Raw genomic sequence first — 24,639 nt, 5'->3', positions numbered from 1 at the left:
TGTAATACATCACTGTAAAAAGAATAGTGGTCAGGAGATCAGTCTCTCTCCCAACTGCAGTCTGTGTAATTATAGAGAACAAAGAAGGCATAAATGTGACGTTATATACAAAAAAAACCACAAAATTGATCAACTACATCTAGAAGACCCACTGCAAAAAATCTTGGGGTTGGCTACTCACAGTATAATCATTACCTGATTATAAAGCTGGGTATTCAAGCCCCACTGTAGTGATAGCCACTTGGTAGAAACAAAGACGTTCCACAACAAAATGGGCGACTCCACCATAGCCGCAGAATTCACTAACCAGGGAGATTCCACATACTGACCCTATTGAACCATAAAGTGCTCACCCTGTGCCCCAAATGTAGCTCCCACCCTAACAAAGGCAGTATCCAGACTCTCCCTCACAGAGAGCCCCTAATATACCCTGTCCCAATACATATTTCATCCAGTAACATACTGGTACTCGTCAGGAGACCTTAAAAGACAAGAGATCTACAATAATACTAATTGACCCACACCCTGTACAGGATAACAGTGGGTCAAACTGGGGGCTAACATCTCTGGGAAGTCTGTAACAAACTGTAAATGTACCCTAATATCATTATACTATGCTGTAGAAACACACCACACAAAGGAGAAAGCATTAAAGAGGATCTGACACCAAATAGAACATGCTAAAAAACATACATTTGATGTTTTTCTTTTTAAAATCCATCCACCCATTCAAAAGATATGGCCCCTGGAATATTATATGTAAAGCAGCTCTGATTCTCCATGTGGGTGAGAACTTTTTATTTTCTTAGAAAAACACAAAAGGTTTCCACCCACTTGGAGAATCAGAGCTATAACCTTCCAGGGCGGTACCTTTTAAATGTGAGGATAGCTTATAAAAAGAAAAACACCAAATTTATCAGTGGCACAGAGACAATCAAATACGCTATGGATGGCATTTGACATTTTGTACTTGGTGACTGTTGCAAGTACGACTATATGGGTATTAATTGCTGGACATAACACCAAAATTAATAAAAGAACTCCCCCCCCCATACCCAACCTGCCCATCAACAGAAATAGAGAGTGGCCAGAAAAACAATGGGGCTTTGTAGGGGGTATTATGAGCAAAAAAAAAAAGACCATGAATGCAATAAGTAGCATGTACGTAACTTTATTTTGAACTGAAGCCTTTCTCAAGTAACCTCATTTGAAGCTGAAGCATCATTATTAGCCTAGTAAAGATTACTTAGCTGATATGGGGCAGCATCTTTCTACTGGATTTGCAGTAGCGTGATGGACTAGCCCTTGTTACGTACTGGATGAATAAGGAAATATTGCAGACATTGTAGCATTCATATAATAGAAAACTCATTTGGTCTTACCTGTGTTTCTTCTTCGATTGCTGATGGTAAACGATCTGCAGCTTCACTGTTTTTAAGACCACTATCCGCCACTAAGCTTTTGTATTTTCTCATTATTAAACTGTCCACCAGCCAAAACATTATAGCCTGGGAAGAAAGGAAACAACATGCTGTATAAATATCTGTGACATATGAAGGCGATATAGAAGTAAACTACATAAATAAATACCTGTTACAGAGAGCGGACATTACAATGTAGCTTCAGCAACAGACATCATTTACAATCTAGCAAATGAATCAGGTCAATTCAGGAGAAGGAATCCTCTATCTGAATATTGTGCGGTCATTTTCAGTTGTCAATCTTATATACACCTGAATAATTCTAGGACTTGCAGATGTTTCAACTGTCTTTCATTACTGGAAAAAAAATATGACTGGGCCTAACCCAATGTAAAGGTACTAAAATCTTCTCATTATTAGAATCTATGTATTTATGAGGTCATTTTACATTGTCTTGACTAATGTTCAGCATATACATAAAAAAGAAGCCCTCAAAGTGAGGGATGAAGTAGTGGAGCGAATTATTAATATCTACCGTATTATTATTCTATTATATTTTAATATCTACTATGGTCAATTTGACTTTCTCTGTATAAACATTCTGTGTTTAAGCTATAACAAACAATTTTCTTATTGCCACCATATAAGGTTTAAGCAAGGACTCGGGACATGGTGTTTAGCTCATGCGAGTGTCTCAGCCTTATTTTGCTCATGTACTGAAGAAGCAATATCAGTGTTTTCCGTCATCCGCCAGCATGATGTGTATTTCTTTCAAACACTGTAATAAAGTTGTTTCAAATACAATGACTTATAACCAAATGCATCACGTTATAAGTAATTTAACTAAGATAAAAGTGGATAAAAGGTAAACATAATGATTCCAACATAAAAGTTTCCCAGGACAAAAAGTGAAATAAAATTAAAAAAAAAAAATAAAATCATTGACACAATACACTCAAAAAGGAAACTAGGTTGGCATCACAAGAGCTGCACTCACATTGACTATAAAAGGCACCACCAGCATGACCAGGACAAGCTCCAACTTGGGATCTGGAATGTAGTTCAGCAGAATTTCCTGAAGCTGCACAGAGAAAAATACAAAGCAAGAGGATATACATTATACAAACAGAGCTGTCACATTAGAGGTTTCCCAGCCAGAGTTCACACATACTTACTGAAACGTTAAAGCAATGATACAATAACATATTACACAGTAGGATGGAGAGCAGAACAATAACCGCAGACAATCAAGGTCACATACACAGAAGAGAGGCGTCTCATAGATTTAGTTCTGAATGGGCCCAAATAGCTTACATGTAAAAACACAGTATTCTATTAAAAGGGATTTACATATATGGTTCATTCATTCACTTTATACAGGCCATTAACAATTACTTATGGTTAAGGAACCTATGATCAGCCAGGTTTAAAAGGATTGTCCATGATTTAGGACAATGGTGTGTATGGGCGAGAAAAAGCAAAACAAAAAAACAACACGCTTACCTATTGTCCATTCTCGGTCCCCTGTCTCTTAAGTGCTGGAACTCGCCATTTAGGAAGTCTAGAGGCTCACGTGTCTGCTAAGACCAATCAGTGGCCTCAGCAGTCATTGGTAAAGAACCAGTGACATATGAGAGTGAAGTCACTGGTCCCTCTGCAGTGACCATTGTGCCCACTGATTGGTCTCAGTGGTCATGTGATCCTTTCCACTTGTAGCACGCAGAGTCCCAGAATAGGAGACAAAGGGAACCATGACTGGACAATGGACCATGGGGGGAAGGGGATGTGGTGAGTATATCTTTTTTGTTTTGTTTTACGGTCACCCCAGAGTTTGCTTTAAATCCTGGACATCCCCTCTAAGATTAATGGCAATCTGAACCAATATCTTTTTTTGGGAAAATCATTACAATAAAAAGATAAATAAACAGAAAAAAACAGAGGTTTAACACAACGAGTACATCACCTGTGAATCTACTATGAGTATTGAAATAAACCTGCACGCAGAATAAAAAACAAACTAGCTGACAGTTTTAAGGGAACCTGCCAGGTGTTTTTTTTCCCAGTATAAAACTGTCCCATCCTGTGCAGGATTACATACTTACATTTCCATTACTGCCCCTCTGTAAACTTTCTGTTGCAATTAAGTGAAGTTATAAATATGTGAAAGCATAAAAAAGTCATATGAAAATGACCTAAGTAGTCGCGGTGGGCGAGGAGCGGCTTCAGTCTAGTCATACTGACACTTCCTGGACATCACTGATTGATGCCCACTGTGACTACTTAGATACTTTCAGATAACTTAAGGCTTTCATATATTTAGAACTTCACTTTGTTACTGAACATCTCACTTGTCCTCTATAAAAAGGCCTGACCGTACAATATTCTCTATGAGGCATATCCCACTTTTAAAAAGCTGCAGATTAACTTTTAATCTTTTCTTCTTCTATGACACCTTGTCCTCACGATTAATACTCTAGCAGTAAGTGTGAATAGTGGCAACCGCTACCTGGCCCTGCAGCCTTAAGAGGCCCAAAGATGGCTCCAATCAATATTTTGCATTGGGGTACAGGAGCTTTAATTTATGTGTGAATACCTCATTTTCTTGAGAACACAGAAGGACACAAGGGTTTTGTATCTCTTCCCATTCTTCCTTTAAAGGGATGAGATGGAATGCATCCCAAGTCCCACTGCAAATGCATGGTCTGCCTTAAAGTGCGTATGTGGTTTTATTTGCTTCCCCACATGGGGGTTATATTCTACACTCTGTCATACTTTTTGTTCACGTAGACGTGACTTTTTTCCCCCACTCACTTATATGGTCCAACAAGGTCCCATTGTTTTATTACTATTATTTTGTGAAAATCCACATAAAGAGGTTTTTTTTTTTTTAGTAGATTTTACATGCTTTTACTTAAAGATATTGGGTGCCTGGGGTTATTAGAAGCTGTAAAGAAAATATTGTACTATTAGACGCTTCAATAGAATACGAGCAGAACTTTTTAAAGTGATTCTATCATTAGAATCCCTTTTTCTACAAATACCATGTAAGAATAGCCTATGCTTTCTCCTACATTTGTTATTCTGATCCGCACCGCCATTCCTGAGAAATGTTTTATTTCTTCTGTATGCAAATGATTCTTCAGAAAGCACAGGGGAATTCCCTCTGTGCTCAAAAAGCACAGGGAGCGTCCCCTGTGCTCTCCAAAGACGCTCCAGTGATGTCTCTGTCTTTTTCTGCTGACGCCTCTCCTCTACGTCTTCAGCCGGTAGAGTTGACTGCGCATGTCAGTTCAGCCATTTTCCTGTGGCCAAACGGACGCTCTTGTAAGAGGCCACAGGTAGATGGCCTAACGGACATGCCCTGTCGGCTGATGACGCAGAGGAGAGGCATCACCAGAAGAAGACAGAAGTGTTGCTGGAGAGTCTTCGGTGAGCACAGGGGGAACACCCCCTGTGCATTCTGAAGACTCATTTGCATAAGGAAGAAATAAGAAATTACTCAGTAACAGTGGCGTGGATCAGAATAACAAAATTAGGAGAAGAATAGCCTTTTTAAAGGCTATAATGACATCGTATTTGTAGAAAAATGGATTCTAATGATAGAATCCCTGTGACAGTTTAGTTTTTTTTTAAAGTAACTTTAAACATTTTTTTTCAGTTTAACTATCTTGCCCTGTTGCACTTTTCTGTCCGGTAATATACACATCAATGGGATCTTTCATCACTTCAGTAGAAATGTAAGCTATGACGTGTGTAAAGTGACTTTTATTTATAGATAAGTTATAGATATGTTAATAAAGATCATTTCCTTTTATAGTTACAGTGGCTAAACTTACACCAGTATTGTATACAATGTATCGCATGAACCCTTCATGACACATTGATTATATTTGGAGGTACAGAAATATTTTCATGTCAGTATGTTCATTTTTATTAGCATTACAAGAGTTTATTTTACACATAGTGCCTAATGTAATTGACAATAAACAGGGCATTATGTAAGCAGAAGTACTTTTCACTATTCAATGTGCAGAATGAATAAACACAGAGTGTGTGCCATTCTGACTATATACACACATTCTATAAATAGATCAGGAAACACTGTATATTTTAGTCTCTTAGACTTGTTGGCTGCAGTACCCAAGTGGTTAACTGCTTTTTCACCATGAAGCTTGCACATAAGTAGAAAAACAAATCAGCAGTCCATACTGCAGGTGAATATCTCTGCCACCGGGGTACCTGGCACTATACAGACCGAGCCACCAATCTTCATCTGAAGGTTAGAGTGCTAACCCATCCTAGTTATGTGAATACACACACAAACAACTATTCCATGACCCCTGCCTCTACACATGTGCATGACTGCCTACCTTTGTCCATCCTGGGATAAGCAGAATGAGGCTTATAATGGTCTTTTCAACAATCATTATTAACAGATAAAGCCCACATTGGCCTAGCCATGCAGCTGCTTGTGGAGGGTCCCCTAGAATATTAAAAGATGTTGGATCAGTACATAGAAATCATACATAACCTAACAAACAGTACGATATTTGTAGTAGAAGATCAGCACAGGTCATATCTAACTGTAAAGGAACCACTAACTACTCATCTAGGTCGCATTAAGAAGCAAAAACTGCTGACAATCAAATAAGATAGTGGATTCACAACAGGAGTAATGCTATTTTTCCTTATAGTATGTAAGTATTTTATGATTCATATTAACTGGAATAATGCAATTTTGCCTTTGTATGTATTAGTCTTATTATATGATACATACTGACTATGAATCAGCTATTATAGTAGATCACAAACTTATGTTGCTGTAGGTCGGGTAAATAGGTGTATGGGTTAAGAAAAAAACGTTATCCAAAAGGAAGTTGTTTTGATTTGGAAACTTACAGCAGTTTTGTTTTTAACAGATGGAAAATCTATAAACTTGGATATGGGTGGAAATGAGAGAAGAATTACTTAAATTATCTGAGAGTTTCATATGCGTGGTACATTAAACTGCTGGGCCCATCCTTTAACTAAACAAGAATTTGTATATTTGTTTGAGGCAAGAGAGCTTAGAAACTGATTTGTTTAAAGCTGTGTTCTTATTCCATTTAGTTACCCCATTGTTATATCCATCTGCACAGAAAGCTGTCCAAAATTATCTATTCACCCTTATCTAAGAGTTGGAAAGGATAAGATTAATTCAATGAATGTTACTGGTGAGGTAGGAACACATATTGCAGAGTTCACACACATCTAATGTATGTTGCTATCTGATGTCACCTTAATGAAAGAATAGACTTTAAGGTATAATCTTGGGTTATTGATAAACATATGTACAATATTTCGTACAATATACATGTATACAAAAAGCAAAAGCAACATAGTATGTAATGAAAGCAAACGTGAGTAAATGGAATCGATGATAACATATCAAATCTACCACCGCCATCAAATGCATCATATATATATATATATATATATATATATATATATATATATATATATATACATACATACACACACAGAAGGAAGAAATCAAAGAAAACAAGAAGGGAAAAAGAAAGAGAAGAGGGAAAATGGGGATGGAAGGGAAAGGGGGAGAGCAAGGGAAGAGAGAAGAAAAATGGGTGTGTGGGGAAATCAGAGAGGGGAAGAAAGAGACAGAAAGGGGAGCTCAGAAAGGAACCTAAACCGTCAGTAGACCTCTATCCATCATGGCAATCAGAGAGCAGACCCTCAGCCAAGGAGAGCAGGGAAATTATCTTTACTCATAGATTCCTGCAGGGAAACCAAAGCTGCAAGAAGGCCTCTGTATGCTCATTTTCCTTTGTGCATAATGCAGAGTAATTCCTCCAGACATTCAGACATAGACTGGCATTTAGTGATCTTCCAATGGTGTGGGATGATCAACCAGGCATGGAGAGAAAATGCTGCAGAAGGCCCTTCTTAATCTTGGACAGAAAAGCTGCAAACAAGGAGCGAAGCACCGTCTGTGGGGTGTTATGGAGGATCCATTCAGTGTAAATGCCACAGACCTGTAAGACGTTGGACCAGAAGTCTCTAAGACTCAGGCATCTCCAAGAAACATGTACTTAGGTACCCTTATTTCCCCCACATCTCTAGTACACATCAAAGGCACCCAGGCTACATACATTCAACATCAATTTGGCATATTTACCTCCTAGATAGAATTGTATAGTCTTCATTTCCCTTGACCTGAGAGGCAACAGGCATAACAGATCTTTAGGATCATACTCAATCTTTAGGACTTCTTCCTAATTGTAAACTACCCCGAGGTCCCTCTTCCATTATCGACAAAAGACAACTCTTTCTCCATTGCAACTGTTCTGTAGGAATTTACACATATAGCAGAGGCAGTGAGGTACCCCTTTTGGGCTTAGGAACACTATTCAACACTTACATCGCAGGGTGAAGACCCAAAGAAAGACCTGATATAGGAATGGAGCTGCTCATACACCAACCAAGAGAGGATAGCAGAACCAATCCACTCACATAATTGCATCATGTAGACACAGCACCATTATGCGCCCGAGTGAAGACAGGATTCCAAAATAGTGGAGTCATAGTCACAATTTAATGTCTTCCTCCTTCTGCCCCCATAGCTTAAAGTCCCCGTCTGGTACCAAACAAACAAAAAACCTAATATTCACCTACTCCCGTTCTCTGCTGATTTTCTCTGCAGTCTCTGCTTCCGGTATCTTTAGGGAGCTGCAGGAGCAATGTGAGTGACATCATCACATCGTGCCTACTACTTCTGGAGTAGAGACAGGGGCTGATTGGTAATGCAGGGAGCAGACGTCTCCTGCTTTACCATTCTTGTATTTAACACATTTGTGTCTGCAGAGAAGTTGAAACTGGGACAAACCTCCCGCTAACCAGGACAGGACCCAGAATCTGGGACGGTTGGGAGGTATGAAAATGTAATAATTAAATATGCACTTTGTTGTGTTTTCTTATTAGTACCAACCCTGCCCTGCTCCTGAAAACCCTGTTCATCAACCCCACCCCTCCGCTGGGCCATGGGTAAATCATTCATGTTACTTACTATTCACAAAGAGATCAATAATCCAAAAGATCTCTCACCTTCAGAAGATGTATCAAAATTTGGTGAAAAGGAAATATGGATTAGCTGTCCATGGCAACCAGATTCAACCTCTTGCATCTGCCAGCCAAAGGAAACTACTCTACTTATTCTCTGCACCAACATCTTTCCTAACAAAAACAAATTGAACTACATTATCTGAAAGAAACCAGGGCAAATGTGGGGAGAACAAAGTGAAAGAAGATGCCACCTTATTCTGCCTATATGAGTCATTTCAGCTTTTGGTTCCGTTTACTGTAGTAATCTTCACTTAGACATTTTGCTATATAAGCAAAGAAAACTTTGATCCAAATGATGACTAAATATTTTCAGTGTAGATACATTTTTAATTAAAGTACTATGTTTACCTTATAAACTTCTAAGATGTAATACTGAGACAAGTTTCATTTCTCATTATGTCTTAGTAAATTTTGTGTCTAGCTGCCCTTGCTTTCTACGTTAAAGCTTCCCCTTGTTGAGCTGTCAACATGTGGTATCCTGCATAGTTACACACAAAAGGTATACATAATATTATTACCAAGGGAAGTTCTCTTATGTGCTTGCTTACCATAGGGAAAAATGTCAAATACATCTGAAACAATGGCTAACAGGAAACTTTCCATCATTAATACTAATCATGTAGGGAGTTTATTTTTTAACAAACAATAGCTACCTATAGAACTGCTCAGTATGCTGCTCTATAGGCAGCTACAAGAAAATGGTGCTCGGACAAGCGCAGAAGCACTCAGAATGGAGCGTTACTGCGCATTCTCGAGATTTCAAAGCGCAGAATGGGTCTTTTCAAAACCTAGTAGCATCACCTGAATTGCCTTTTTAAAGGCTATTCAGGCATATCACTATCTAAAAATCACGATTTCCCAATGATAGAGCCCCTTTAAAATAAATAGCAACATGAATTACACTGGCTTTCATGGTGCCCATATACTTAAAGTGAGTTTCTGAGACTGAAATTGCCTATTCCCAGAAAACCCGATACAGTAATAATAATAAAAGCTGTAATCGCCTTTTGAATGACCCGCTGTTCCAGCACCCTCGCCGATCCAAGCCAGTCGAGGCATGATGATGTCCATTCCATCGATTACAAGACTACTGCAGCAAATAAACGGTGGCATATAAGACTGGCGGCGGTTCCTCTTATTGCCCTCCTACTTCTACTAACGTGGTTTATATCATGGGTAAGCTGTACTTCCATATATTAATATGATAGACCTGCTGTTTAACCTCTGCTGCCGCTGATTAAGTCTCTTACAATCTACTTTGTGGCCATTTTTTCTTGTCTAAAAGTACTCAATGCTTACATGTTGTTATATTATTTTACTTTTAGCTTAATTGCGGTTTTGCCTTATTGCACTTTGCATTATATACAGTCCTATGAAAAAGTTTGGGCACCCCTATTAATCTTAATCATTTTTTGTTCTAAATATTTTGGTGTTTGCAACAGCCATTTCAGTTTGATATATCTAATAACTGATGGACACAGTAATATTTCAGGATTGAAATGAGGTTTATTGTACTAACAGAAAATGTGCAATATGCATTAAACCAAAATTTGACCGGTGCAAAAGTATGGGCACCCTTATCATTTTATTGATTTGAATTCCCCTAACTACTTTTTACTGACTTACTGAAGCACAAAATGGAAGATTATGTAGATAATCTGTTTTCCCTTAGCCCAAACAGCAGCACAAGATGGGGATGGGGTATTCCTGCCCCTGTGTACTGTTAGGACAGGTGGAACTTTTAATAAACTAACAAGTTACCCTCCCATAAAAGGTCCAGGAGACCTCCCCCTCCCTGTGTTAGTCTCCAAGTACCATACAGACTATAATTAACTTATCCTTTACTAAGAAAAAAGGGAGGGAGCTTTGTGCTGCTGTTTGGGCTAAGGGAAAACAGATTATCTACATAATCTTCCATTCCCCCTACGCCCAAACAGCAGCACAAGATGGGGATTTAACAAGTAATACCCCTTCTAGGGAGGGCGATCCTGACAAGCAGAGGTCAGGATAGAGTAACCAAAGGACTTCGCCTTGGAGGTATGCCAGTCCAATCTATAGTGCCTGGCGAAAGTCAAGTGGGAAGACCAAAATGCAGCTGCACAGATCTGGTCTACTGAGAGGGACTGCCTCTCTGCCCAGGACGCAGCCACCGACCTGGTAGCGTGGGCTCGCAAAAACTCTGGAACCTGCAGCCCCTGTGTCTGCAAGGCCACTGAGATGGCTTCTCTGATCCACCTTGACAGGGTAGGTTTGGACGCCTTAACACCTCTGTTGTGACCAAAAAAATTGATAAGTAGGTTTTCTGACTTGCGGAATGGGCCCGTCCGGTCCAGGTATATCTGCAGTGTTCGTACAAGATCCAAACTGTGCATCTTCTCCTCCCACTCCGAGGAAGGAGAGGGGAAGAAGGTGGGCAAGGTTATAGTCTGGTTTATATTCTCCACTGACGGAACCTTGGGCAGAAAGCCTTGAACAAACCTGAGCTGGACTCTGTCTGGAAAAAAGATTGTGTATGGCTCTGACGCCGCCAAGGCCTGGAGCTCACCTACTCGCTTGGCAGATGTGATTGCCAGCAAAAAGGTCACTTTCCAAGAGAGGTACTTGAAGTCCACCTCTGTTAGGGGTTCAAATGGAGGGCCACATAGCCCTTGCAGGACCGCAGCTAAGTCCCATTGGGGGGCCGGAGGCCGTACCGGGGGTCGGAGCCTGGAGGCCCCTTTCTGGAATTGCCTTATAAGAGGATTCTGAGACAGTCTAGTCCCCAATAGAGCGGACAAAGCCGAGACATGTACTCTCAAGGTGGCTGGGGACAATCCTTTGTCCAACCCTTCTTGTAAGAACTCCAGGACTGATTCAACGGAAGATGTATCACACTGTCTCCTGGCTCCCCAATCCTTAAATACTTGAGCGATCCTCTGGTAACTACGATTGGTTGAGTCCGCTCTAGAGTGGGCCAATGTTCTTAAGACGGCCAGGGACAATCCTCTGTCTCCACGTACGGTGCGGTCAACCTCCAGGCAGTGAGGTTGAACCTGTCCAGATCCTGGCAGAGCTGACTGTTTAGAGTTACCAGGTTTTGGACACACGGAAGCCTCCAGTAGGTCCCTCGACTCATTAACATGAGGTGGGTAAACCATGCCCTTTTCGGCCAGAACGGCATGATGACAATGGCCGATGTCTGGTCCTGCCTGAGTTTCGCCAACACCCTGGGAATCATTGGAATCGGAGGGAAAACATATGCTAGTTTGAAGCTCCAGGGTATTGACAGGGCATCGATCGCCAAGGGATTGCCGTCCCGGTACAGGGAGCAAAATCGTCCCACCTTGGCGTTGTGTTGGGTGGCCATCAGATCCACCTCGGGGAGACCCCATATCCTGGTGAGCTGTTGGAAAATTTCCGGGGACAGAGACCATTCGGCTGTTGTTACTAGTCCCCTGCTTAGTTGATCTGCCAGGACGTTGAGGTGGCCTTTGATATGCACCGCTGACAGCCGGGACAAATTCTTTTCCGCCCAGGAAAATATCAGGTCGGTCACCCTCATCAGGGAGGGAGACCTGGTGCCTCCTTGTTTGTTGATATATTGGACGGCCGTAGAATTGTCTGTCCTTACTCTGACAGCCTTCCCTTGAAGCTGGGGAGTCAGAGTCCGTACTGCCAGATAAACTGCCGTAAGCTCTCACCAATTGGAGGAGCGAGTTCTCTCCTGCTGGCTCCATGTTCCCCGTATTAGGGTCTCCCCCAGATGCGCTCCCCAGCCTGTAAGGGAGGCATCTGTGGTCAACAGGGTCCAGGAGGTCTGGACCGTGGACCTCCCGTCCTTGAGTTGGGACCACCATTCTAGTGATCGACGGGCACTGATGGAAAGCTGGATAGGCTTCTGAAGTCCCAAGGGACTGTGGTTCCATACTCTCAGGATCTCGAGCTGTAAAGGGCGCATATGCCATAGAGCCCAGGGAACTGCCTCGATGGTCGCGGACATGAGACCTAGGACTTTCATTGCTGTCCTGATTGTAACCTTCCTGGTTCGGGATAGGTGGTGAACCGCTCGACCAATCTTCTCCTTCCGAGGAGAGGGCAGGGAGATCATCATACTGAGAGAATCCAAGTTGAACCCTAGGAATTGAATCCGGGTAGATGGAACCACTACTGACTTTTGCCAGTTTACTAGCCAGCCCAGCTCGCTTATAAATGCCACTGTGATGCTCAACTGTGTGGCGAGGAGCTCCCTTGACTGAGCTTTTATCAGCCAATCGTCTAAATATGGGACAATAAAAATCCCCTGGAGGCGCAGGGCGGCTATGACCGGGGCCACTACCTTTGTAAAGGTGTGGGGGGCTGAGGTTATACCGAACGGGAGAGCTGTAAACTGGAAGTGATGTAATCTTCCGTTTAGATCTGTGGCAATCCTTAAATACTTTCTGTGTGGAGGATAGATGGGGATATGGAGGTATGCGTCCCTCAGATCCAAGGTGACGAATAGATCTCCCGGCTGCAGAAAGGGGAGAACCGACCTTATGGTCTCCATACGGAACCGGACCTTGCGGATAAATTGATTTACATACCTTAGGTCGATAATCATGCGCCACCCTCCGGTCGACTTTGGCACTAGAAACACGGGTGAGTAGACGCCTTGCCCTTGTTCGTCTAGAGGAACGGGTTCCAATGCAGCCTTGTCGATATACTCCAGCACAGATCTTTGCAGATGAAGTTGTTTGGTGCCCTGAAGAGGGCGGGTCCTCCTGCATCTGTCTGGAGGAAGGGAAAGCAAGCTTATCTTGTAGCCTTCCCGTATAAGCTGGAGAACCCAAGGATCCTGGATATGATGGTGCCAGGCGGCTAAATGTAAGGAAAGACGACCCCCCACCTTGGCCCTGCAGGCAAGGGGATCGTGACAGTCAGAAGGTGGCTCTCTTTTCACCACCACGGGAGGAACCTCGACCGCCTCTTGGGCCCGAGGGGCGCCTACGAAATTGGCCTCTAGACATGCCTCTGGAGGGGGCATAGCCCCGAAAGGATCGTTGCCTGGATCCTGTAGACTGGGGAAGGTTCTTACCTTTTGAATCGGCCAGACCCTCCATTATCCGGTCGAGTTCACTCCCAAATAGTCTGCCTGGCTCAAAGGGCAAGGCGCATAGATTGAATTTGGAGGCGTTATCTGCCCTCCAGGGCTTAAGCCAAAGCGGGCGCCTTGCGGCGGTGGACAATGCCATGGATCTTGCTGCCAGTTTGACCTGGTAGAAAGCCGCCTCCGAGAGATAGTCAGACATGAGGCTGATATTTGTCATGGCCGACAGCAAGTCGTCCCGATGGACCCCGGAGTCAATATCTCTCTCCAGTTTTGAGATGTCTGACTGCAGTTTAGCGACTACCTCACTAGCCGCGATGCCCACTGAGGCTTGTGCTGAGGAAGAGGCATAAATACGCCTCAGGGACCCCTCCGCCCTCCGATCCATCACATCCTGGAGGTTAGAGCCATCCTCCGCTGGTACTACCGTACGCTTTGACAATTTGGAGACGGCAATGTCAACTTTGGGCGGAGGGCCCCAGGAGCTAGATTGTGCCTCAGATAGGGGAAAGAGAGACCTAAAGCGTCTAGAAGCAATGAATGGGCGTTCAGGGAACCTCCATTCAGACTCGAGCCTCTTGACCAGGTCTGGATCGGCTCTGAAGGCTCTGAGAGAGGTAGACGGAGTCTCCTCAGTAGCCTCCCCTATCTCTTTAGCCCGAACCACTTTTAGTAGCTTGGGCATCTTATCCACCGAGAAGACCGGCTTAGTTGGGTCCAGGTTGTCCTCCTCTGAGGAAACCTCGTCCAAGATTTGGAGACCCTCCATCGGTGGAAGAGAAGGAGGCGAATCCAAACGCGGTCTCTTAGATAACTGAGAGATCGAGACCTTCATCTCTCTCATCGACTCCTCGACAAATTCTCTCACCCAACCGACTACGTCACGGACCGAAGTGTCTTCTGAGGGGGGACCTCGACACCCGCGACAACATTGATAGGCGTAGCCATCAGGTAAGGGCACCTCGCACTTAACACAGGCTAGGTGGCGACGTTGGCTGGAAGCCTTTCTTTTAGGGTTATCAGCCACAGAGGAGGAGGAAGACATCTAAGGAAAAACATGTTACTCATTATTTTCCTTACCTTACAGCTTCTACCCTCAGCGCCCACCAGGGGGCATACATCACCTTTAAACAGGATTCAGAGCACTTGAAGTGTCTAGGAATTTTCTACTTTCTGGTTGCCCAGGGAACAGTAGGAACCTGCAAGCTAAGCAGACAGGCAACCTACTCTGGGCAGACCAGGACTAAATAGGGCGAAAGTGGGGGCGGAGACATGCTAGCTCCGCCCCTTCCACCTCCTCTGCCTGAGCCAAGGCTGAGGGGCACACATTTCCTTTAGCCTAACCTGGCTAAGAAGGCTGGAGAAGAGGGGGGACACTGCCCCCTTAAAACTTCCCCAAAACGCTGAAAAGCGCTCCCAATACCTGGCCGCGCGGGGACGCCGGACCGCGCATGCGCGAAAAGGATTCCCGCGCATGCGCGGGGAGAGCGGAAGTCCGCGGAGCACCATAGCAGTGCCCGCGGCGGAAACAAAGACCTGCGGCACAAGTTCCTCCCCCGGCCGCCGGAGCATCTCCCCCCCAGGCGGCGGGGGAGAGCCGGGAGCGCGCGACGCAGCAGCGCTGAAGACAACCGAAAGCTGCCACCTCGCACTCACTCTCCCCCACCCGGACGCAGGAGCATGTACACCCAGGCTGGGGAGTGGGGGGGGGGGGCGCCGCCAGAGGTCAGGAAAGAAGCCCCACACCCCCAGGTAAGACCAGAAAAGGGGGGGGGAGGGCTAAAAGAAAAAGATTCCCAAGAAAATATATGTGGGAGAGGAGGAGACCTCTCCCTCCACCTGTCCTGGTAACAGGACAGAAAAAAACACAGGGAGGGGGAGGTCTCCTGGACCTTTTATGGGAGGGTAACTTGTTAGTTTATTAAAAGTTCCACCTGTCCTAACAGTACACAGGGGCAGGAATACCCCATCCCCATCTTGTGCTGCTGTTTGGGCGTAGGGGGAATTGGTTTTGTAACCTCAGTGAGCTTTGAACTTCATAGCCAGATGTATCCAATCATAAGAAAAGGTATTTAAGGTGGCCAATTGCAAGTTGATCTCCTATTTGAATCTCCTCTGAAGAGTGGCATCATGGGCTACTCAAAACAACTCTCAAATGATCTGAAAACAAAGATTGTTCAACATAGTTGTTCAGGGGAAGGATACAAAAAGTTGTCTCAGAGATTTAACCTGTCAGTTTCCACTGTAAGGAACATAGTAAGGAAATGGAAGACCACAGGGACAGTTCTTGTTAAGCCCAGAAGTGGCAGGCCAAGAAAAATATCAGAAAGGCAGAGAAGAAGAATGGTGAGAACAGTCAAGGACAATCCACAGACCACCTCCAAAGAGCTGCAGCATCATCTTGCTGCAGATGGTGTCACTGTGCATCGGTCAACTATACAGCGCATTTTGCACAAATAGAAGCTGTATGGGAGAGTGATGAGAAAGAAGCCGTTTCTGCACGTACGCCACAAATAGAGTTGCCTGAGGTATGAAAAAGCACATTTGGACAAGGCAGCTTCATGTTGGAAACAAAAATTGAGTTGTTTGGTTATAAAAAAAAGGCGTTATGCATGGCATCCAAAAAGAAACAGCATTCCAAGAAAAACACATGCTACCCACTGTAAAATTTGGTGGAGGTTCCATCATGCTTTGGGGCTGTGTGGCCAATGCCGGCATCGGGAATCTTGTTAAAGTTGAGGGTCGCATGGATTCCACTCAGTATCAGCAGATTCTTGAGAATAATGTTCAAGAATCAGTGACGAAGTTGAAGTTACGCCGGGGATGGATATTTCAGCAAGACAATGATCCAAAACACCGCTCCAAATCCTCAGGCATTCATGCAGAGGAACAATTACAATGTTCTGGAATGGCCATCCCAGTCCCCAGACCTGAATATCATTGAACATCTGTGGGATGATTTGAAGCGGGCTGTCCATGCTCGGCGACCATCTAACTTAACTGAACTTGAATTGTTTGTCCAAAATACCTTTATCCAGGATCCAGGAACTGATGAAAAGCTACAGGAAGCGACTAGAGGCTGTTATCTTTTCAAAAGGAGGATCTACTAAATATTAATGTCACTTTTCTGTTGAGGTGCCCATACTTTTGCACCGGTCAAATTTTGGTTTAATGCATATTGCACATTTTCTGTTAGTACAATAAACCTCATTTCAATCCTGAAATATTACTGTGTCCATCAGTTATTAGATATATCAAACTGAAATGGCTGTTATAAACACCAAAATATTTAGAACTAAAAATGATTAAGATTAATAGGGGTGCCCAAACTTTTTCATAGGACTGTATACTATAGGATAAATTTGGCCTCCTTTTGGTAGCATTTGTATAATCTGGCCTTATGTTTTAGCCTACCCTGTTGGTTTATGTGGTACATATACACTCACCGGCCACTTTATTAGGACCCCCTTTTGCCTTCAGAACTGCCTCAATTCTTCGTGGCATAGATTCAACAAGGTGCTGGAAGCATTCCTCAGAGATTTTGGTCCATATTGACATGATGGCATCACACAGTTGCCGCAGATTTGTCGGCTGCACATCCATGATGCGAATCTCCCGTTCCACCACATCCCAAAGATGCTCTATTGGATTGAGATCTGGTGACTGTGGAGGCCATTGGAGTACAGTGAACTCATTGTCATGTTCAAGAAACCAGTCTGAGATGATTCCAGCTTTATGACATGGCGCATTATCCTGCTGAAAGTAGCCATCAGATGTTGGGTACATTGTGGTCATAAAGGGATGGAAATGGTCAGCAACAATACTCAGGTAGGCTTTGGCGTTGCAACGATGCTCAATTGGTACCAAGGGGCCCAAAGAGTGCCAAGAAAATATTCCCCACACCATGACACCACCACCACCAGCCTGAACCGTTGATACAAGGCAGGACGGATCCATGCTTTCATGTTGTTGACGCCAAATTCTGACCCTACCATCCGAATGTCGCAGCAGAAATCGAGACTCATCAGACCAGGCAACGTTTTTCCAATCTTCAATTGTCCAATTTCGATGAGCTTGTGCAAATTGTAGCCTCAGTTTCCTGTTCTTAGCTGAAAGGAGTGGCACCTGGTGTGGTCTTCTGCTGCTGTAGCCCATCTGCCTCAAAGTTCGACGTACTGTGCGTTCAGAGATGCTCTTCTGGCTACCTTGGTTGTAACGGGTGGCTATTTGAGTCACTGTTGCCTTTCTATCAGCTCGAACCAGTCTGGCCATTCTCCTCTGACCTCTGGCATCAACAACGCATTTCCGCCCACAGAACTGCCGCTCACTGGATGTTTTTTCTTTTCGGACCATTCTCTGTAAACCCTAGAGATGGTTGTGCGTGAAAATCCCAGTAGATCAGCAGTTTCTGAAATACTCAGACCAACCCTTCTGGCACCAACAACCATGCCACGTTCAAAGGCACTCAAATCACCTTTCTTCCCCATACTGATGCTCGGTTTGAACTGCAGGAGATTGTCTTGACCATGTCTACATGCCTAAATGCACTGAGTTGCCGCCATGTGATTGGCTGATTAGAAATTAAGTGTTAACGAGCAGTTGGACAGGTGTACCTAATAAAGTGGCCAGTGAGTGTATATTCTGTTTACCACTTACGTTTAACTACATTTAATAACTATCCTGGGCAGTATTGGACTCTTTGCTATGCTCTTTTTTGTACATTTATCTGTGTGTTACTCACATCATATATTTTGTATAACTTTTTAATGTGATACTATTAAAGTTTGTATATTCCTATTACGAGTTTTGGTCTATTTTTGACCTCACTATTCTGAGTGTCTGTATACCTATTTCTTTGTTTTTTTCTACATCTCTGGTGTAGCAGAGCTCAGCACACACACAGCTCTGCTACATCTCTGGATGTAGCAGAGCTCAGCGCACACTCAGCTCTGTAACATCTCTGGTGTAGCAGAGCTCAGGGCACACTCAGCTCTGCTACATCTCTGGATGTAGCAAAGCTCAGCGCACACTCAGCTCTGCTACATCTCTGGATGTAGCAAAGCTCAGCGCACACTCAGCTCTGCTACATCTCTGGATGTAGTAGAGCTCAGCGCACACTCAGCTCTGCTACATCTCAGGTGTAGCAGAGCTATGCACTCAACACTGCTACATCTGAGATTGGACTGTGGACCGATCTTAGACTCCGCCTCCTCCGGCACTCAGTTCTGCTACATCTCTGGTGTAGCAGAGCTCAGCGCACACTCAGCACTGCTACATCTCCGGTGTAGCAGAGCTGTGCGCTCAATACTGCTACATCTGAGATCGGACCAGAATGGAGACTGCTGTGGACCGATCTTAGACTCCGCCTCCTCCAGCAGAACCAGCGTTGATTGGCCGAATGCTGTATTCTGTATGGCATTCGGCCAATCAACGCTGGTCAATGCATTCCTATGGGAAAAAGTCAGCTCCCGCATATCGCAAGCTGACAGGGATCCCGATGAGGCAGAGCCCCAAAGAGCTGTCTGAGTAACATTCCCACATAAATACAGGTAATCCCTAGCTAACCCTGCCAGTACATCTATCCCTGTCTCACAGTCACATAGTTCACAGTCTCATATGACCCGGATATTAAATCCACTATTCGTATAAATTGGAGGTCACCTGATTTAGCCAGCCAATTATTTTTCCAATTTTTTTTCGATGCCTCCATTGTCGTAGTTGCTGTCCCACCTTCCCTGTGCACTTATTGGTGCAAAACAAGTGCCAGGGAAGGTGGGAGGGGATACGAATTTAATCGAATACCTCGAACAGCCTGATATTCGATCGAATATCAATTTGATTGAACGCCGTTCGCTCATCTCTACTCAAGACTACGTCCCAGACATGTATGTGTTATAATATATAAGCCACTGGCACCAATTCATCTCTATAGGCATAAAAGACTGGGAATGATTAAATCCAACCTGCCCGATACTTCATGCCCCTGCCATCTTCCCTCAGAGGATATTTGGAGACTACCATCTTTATTAGGTAAGGAGTAGAGATGAGCGAGTACTGTTCGGATCAGCCGATCCGAACAGCACGCTCCATAGAAATGAATGGATGCACCTGGTACTTCCGCTTTGACGTCGGCTGGCCGCTTAACCCCCCGCGTGCCGGCTACGTCCATTAATTTCTATGCGAGCGTGCTGTTCGAATCGGCTGATCCCAACAGTATTCGCTCATCTCTAGTAAGAATCAGATCTGACCAGCACTTATTTAATGTGTATGGAAACATTTAGCCTTTTCCAGCAGTTACATTATGATGAGAATTTGACTTAACTGCCTGTATTACACTATTCATGGCTCTCTACATTGCTCTCTCCTCTGTCATAAGTTGCCCTACACAAGTATACAACAGCAAATGAATGCTTCGAATACACATAATACATAAAAATCATGTAAGTAACTTTAGTTCAGGGGTGTGTGTTGAGGCCATCTTGCTCCAATGTAAATAAAGGAGCAGCTGGGTCCAGAATGCTAAGGAAAGTTAAGTAATCATGTTGGTAAGTATAGGGGAAATGTTATTTTTACATTTGATGGCAATAGACATTTTTTAGTAAATCCCATTTGTAGTTATGTAATGTAATTTCTTACATCATTCATTACTTCATGGATAGCTGTGACAACCATTGCTCTTGCTTAAAGATAAAAAGAAAACAAATCCTGAAGCTCTCCACTATGTAGCCACAATTTAGGGCACTGTAGACCCCATAGTGACCCTCTCTGGACACAGGCTGCACACAGAAATGTATTTGTCCATGTACATTCTAGATCAGTACTTTTTCTTCACGTAGGCAGTAAAAAGTTAAACAGTAATAAGTAACTTGGCTATATACAAACGTGGGAAAAATCTGTTATGGAAATATCATGCACTTCCATGACAACAGTTCTAGCAACATCCCACACATCCTCCCTCCGGAGAGAATGCGTCTTTGTCTACACATCTGCTGTAATACATGGGATGTCCATTTATCAGATAGAAGTACAGTGATTGATTTACACCACATCAGCCTGGAAACATTTATCGGACCATATTCTATTAACCATACGCTTTAGTCTTTAGGATAGTAGTACTGTATATAACTAATCTGATAAAAAGACAATGTAAACAGGAAATATACTGAGAATGATATATGGGATCTTATCTAAGCCTGAAAATGTAAAATATACAATGGCAATGGCGATAATAAGAAGTATTCAACCGTTTGAGAGCCTGGTCATCAGAAAAAATCTACTCTGTGATTTACTTTGATTAATTTGAATTTATTAAAAATATAGCAATTAAATGCCTATTCGTCCTCATTACTTAAGAAGTCACATAATAAAGCACTTTTATACCACAGTACATAAAGAAACACATGGTTTTTTGAGTAGTAATCGAAGTCGATTCTTACTGCTGAAGCTGTCACCCTTGTCTGGTTAATACCTGTACCATTTCCATTTCCTATTTCTGCAACATAATATAGAACTAGCACTAAAATGCACCTTTCATTTCAGAATCTTAGACAGGGTGTATAATGTCACCATAATCCCTGGAAGCAGCGCCATTTTCTGCTGGTGACTGGAGATGATGCTGGGGAAATGGTGACCTGACTATTCAAGACTATGAGAGTGTATTATCCAGGCTGTGTGTGTGAATCGGCAGGTCACTCTGGTTAGCATATGACCAGACCAGTTCAATAGCTGTACACGGTGAACGGAGTGTCTGATGTGGTTGTCCCAATATTTATTATTACTATTACCTGTACTACACTGCTAGAGTTCATTATAATTCTCTCGACTGTCGAACTAGATAATACCTCTGTCTACACCATGTAACCCACACCCCTGTGGTTAACTGGTACATGTTCGTGCTTTCCATCCTGCAACCCACAATAGTTTTACTTTTAGTCTCTCCCAAAAATGGACTATGTATTTTTTTCAGTGCAATTTAGGAAACTGCTTATCATAAACAGCCCCGAACTGTTGTATTTCAAGACAATGTCTTAAATTGCCGTAAAAAATGCTGTTCCTAATTGGCAGTGACTTGGAGAGATGGAAAAAAAAAAATTCTTCCATTCTGCTGTATATCCAGTGCTTGAATTGGGACGGAACTGAGTTCCGGCATAAAGATAAACGGTCTTTCAGTGTTCCGGTATAAAGAACCCTACAAACACTGCTATCATTATACCCAGGGGTCTTTTCAGACCCACTGCGTATAATGATCCGAGGGCTAGGAGAAGTGAAGGAACATAAAAAAACACTGTTACTTCAGGCTCCAGAAGGGTCCTTGGGGAGGGGGGTTAATTATTCCAGAGTTCCCAATTTTTTTCCCAATTTAAGCACTATGTATATCCCTAATCTATTATCCAGTTGTGAAAGCAGGGTTGTAGTTCAAGGAATTATCTAGATCATTTTATAGAAAATCAAGACAATGGTGACCTCTTGTGTAAAAAATGAAAAAGTTACGAAAAGTGTAATGTGCATAAAATCACAAAACCTGAAAATTTTATTTTTCAATATAAAATTTAACATTGCCCATGTATCATATATTTACTTGGGAATTGAAAAACAAAAAGGTGACTCCATGTTTATTGCCATCGGAAGTCTTTCATTTATAAAATTATTTTTGTACAATAAAATACAGTATCACAAAGAGTATGGCACATTTATGAGCAGTGGGTTCCCACCACTCACGTATGTGACGCTGACTGCCTAGAAAGATAGCTGTCAGTCAACATGAATATGCCCTACTACTACAGGGTCATAGTGCTACAACTAATAAAATCGTATTTTACCTAAACTAAGGCATTTTTACCCATGCCTGTCACATGTAATGACTTCTTGCTGCTCTCAGAAAGCAAAGGATCCAGTACACAACAAATATGCTTTGATATATTACACATGTTAATGGAAGGCTAAATTACATGGGACTTTACCACAAATGTCCATGTTACATCTACTAGAAATCACTTAAAGTCATAATTGTCGGATAGTAAAGGATAGTAGTGCGTAGTAGTGCGTAAAGAGCTCTACCTTTTCAGTCAAAATGACCTTGTCAGAACCAAATATCTATTGGATGCCAAATGTGCGATGGCTGAAACAAAAGCCACAATGCAGCTGTGAACAAAGATTCCCTCTAAACAATTGCTTGCCTCAACCTTGAAATCTAATCTGCTGCTCTGGTTCCCTGTATTCTAGGACGCTAATTCTATTTCCTACTACTGAATTTTATTTTACCTAGAGATCATACTTGTAAAGGGTAAATGGTGTTTCATTGAATCCTATATTGTACACAATTGGGGTCTTTACTCCATATATTGTGTTGCTCACATATTAGAACATATATTAATTCAACGTGCATTTTCCATCTTAGAATACATAAAAAAAACACAGATGAGTGGAGGACATCACTCATAAAAAGGAGTAACGGGGGAGAGTCCAGCACACCTTTGATCCAGTAAAAAGCAGAACATTTATTTGAGCAATTAAAAGCATGTATACACAAAATCCCTGCCGAATATCGGACAGACACTGCTATTAGGCCTGGTTCACATCTGCGTTTGGTATTCCATTCTGGGATTCTGCTTGGAGACCCCCTGAACGGAATACCAAACGCATTAAAAAGTGGTTAGCAAAGAAACCACACAGACCCCATAGACTATAGTGGGGTCCTTGTGTTTTCTGTGCAGTGTCTACACAAATTATGTGGAGAAAAAAGTGCTGCTTGAGTACCAAGCGGACTCCCCGAACAGAATACCAAATGCAGATGTGAACCAGGCCTCAGTCATAGGATTCCTTAAAAAAAAGAGTTTTGATCCTTACCATATTCACCAAATACAAGTAATGTATACTGTCTCCGTTCCACGATTATTGATACAAATTTCACACTCAGCCATATAACTAGCATTCCAAGAGTAGCATCCAGCAAAAAATTCATCAGGTACCTGTACAGAATTAACAAGATTACCATAGAAACTTGTTAAACATTACAAATATTTTGCCAAACAATGCACATAAGATCTATAAGAATAACCTATACAATTATGCTATATTTTTTCTTTTTATTCTGATCAAAAACTTGTGTTACTAATTCAAGGTATAGAGGAAAAAGTTTTGTCTGAAAACTGGGCATCAATGAGAATACAATGGAGATGCAGTGTTAAAAACATACTATAGGTAAAATTAGATGCACAGTGGATAACTGTTCTGGCGTTAACATGGTGGTTTTCCTTAAATAAATAGACCGGATTTTCCCTATGGAGGAGCACTGGTTTGTAGGGGCTAGGCTTATCTTATGATCAGGGCAGATATGGAATATCTAGCTATAGATATAGAAAGTTTAACTTGTCACTTACCATTAAGTCTGTTAGCAGTGAAGTCAGTGTCAAACTAATGATCGTACCTTATAGGGCTCCTTCTATGCTTTCCAAAGATGCCTTTCTTATTGGGCATTACAGCTCCATTTTCCCCTAAAATCTCTTTAAAACTGTAAATATTTTTTTTTCCATTAAATCCATAGTTCAGGTGAGCATAGCAAACTTTGTAGTGTATCTTGTAATAGAAAAGTGCCTATTTTTTCACTTATTTGCCTCATTCTGCCAGTGATGAAACCAGTACAATAGACGTCTATCGGTAGAGGAGGAAGAATAGGGCTCCACAAAGAAGAGCCATCTGCACTATAGACATTTTTCTATCACAATGCACCTGGGTTTCAGGAATTACTATCTAGCCTTCTCCTGATTTTTTTCAAAAAATCATGGGGGAGGACCCCCAGACTCCCCATTTCCCTGGGGATTATGGAATACCCCCCAGACCCCCGGTAAGTAGGGCCCCACCAAAGTCAATTGCCCAGGGCCCCGCAAAGCCTGGATCCACCACTGAGTACATGCTCTACTTTTTCGTAAATCAAGGGCATTACTTGCCCATGAGTATAGATAGTGTGAATAGAGCCTTACATACACTGTTGCAACAAGCGTTAAATGAATGATTAATGCAACAAGAAAAGAACAT

At 42.7% G+C, this 24,639-nt stretch overlaps 1 protein-coding gene across 1 annotated transcript in view; it reads right to left on the bottom strand.

The window, feature by feature from the left end:
• The window catches only part of LOC142203338 (store-operated calcium entry regulator STIMATE-like), a 59,977-nt gene that overhangs the window by 8,803 nt on the left and 26,535 nt on the right, over positions 1–24,639 (bottom strand). Inside the window, exons 4-7 of the mRNA XM_075273968.1 lie at positions 23,452–23,573; positions 5,792–5,904; positions 2,419–2,502; positions 1,383–1,508 (exon numbers count right to left, since the gene is read on the bottom strand). Coding sequence (XP_075130069.1) covers positions 1,383–1,508; positions 2,419–2,502; positions 5,792–5,904; positions 23,452–23,573 — 445 coding nt within the window. The remainder of the gene's footprint in view (positions 1–1,382; positions 1,509–2,418; positions 2,503–5,791; positions 5,905–23,451; positions 23,574–24,639) is intronic.

The sequence above is a fragment of the Leptodactylus fuscus genome, chromosome 5 (genome assembly GCF_031893055.1).
Source record: "Leptodactylus fuscus isolate aLepFus1 chromosome 5, aLepFus1.hap2, whole genome shotgun sequence".
Taxonomy (NCBI): Eukaryota; Metazoa; Chordata; class Amphibia; order Anura; family Leptodactylidae; genus Leptodactylus; species Leptodactylus fuscus.
The sequence above is the reverse complement of the archived record's forward strand: the minus strand, read 5'-3'. Positions and strand labels throughout refer to the sequence as shown.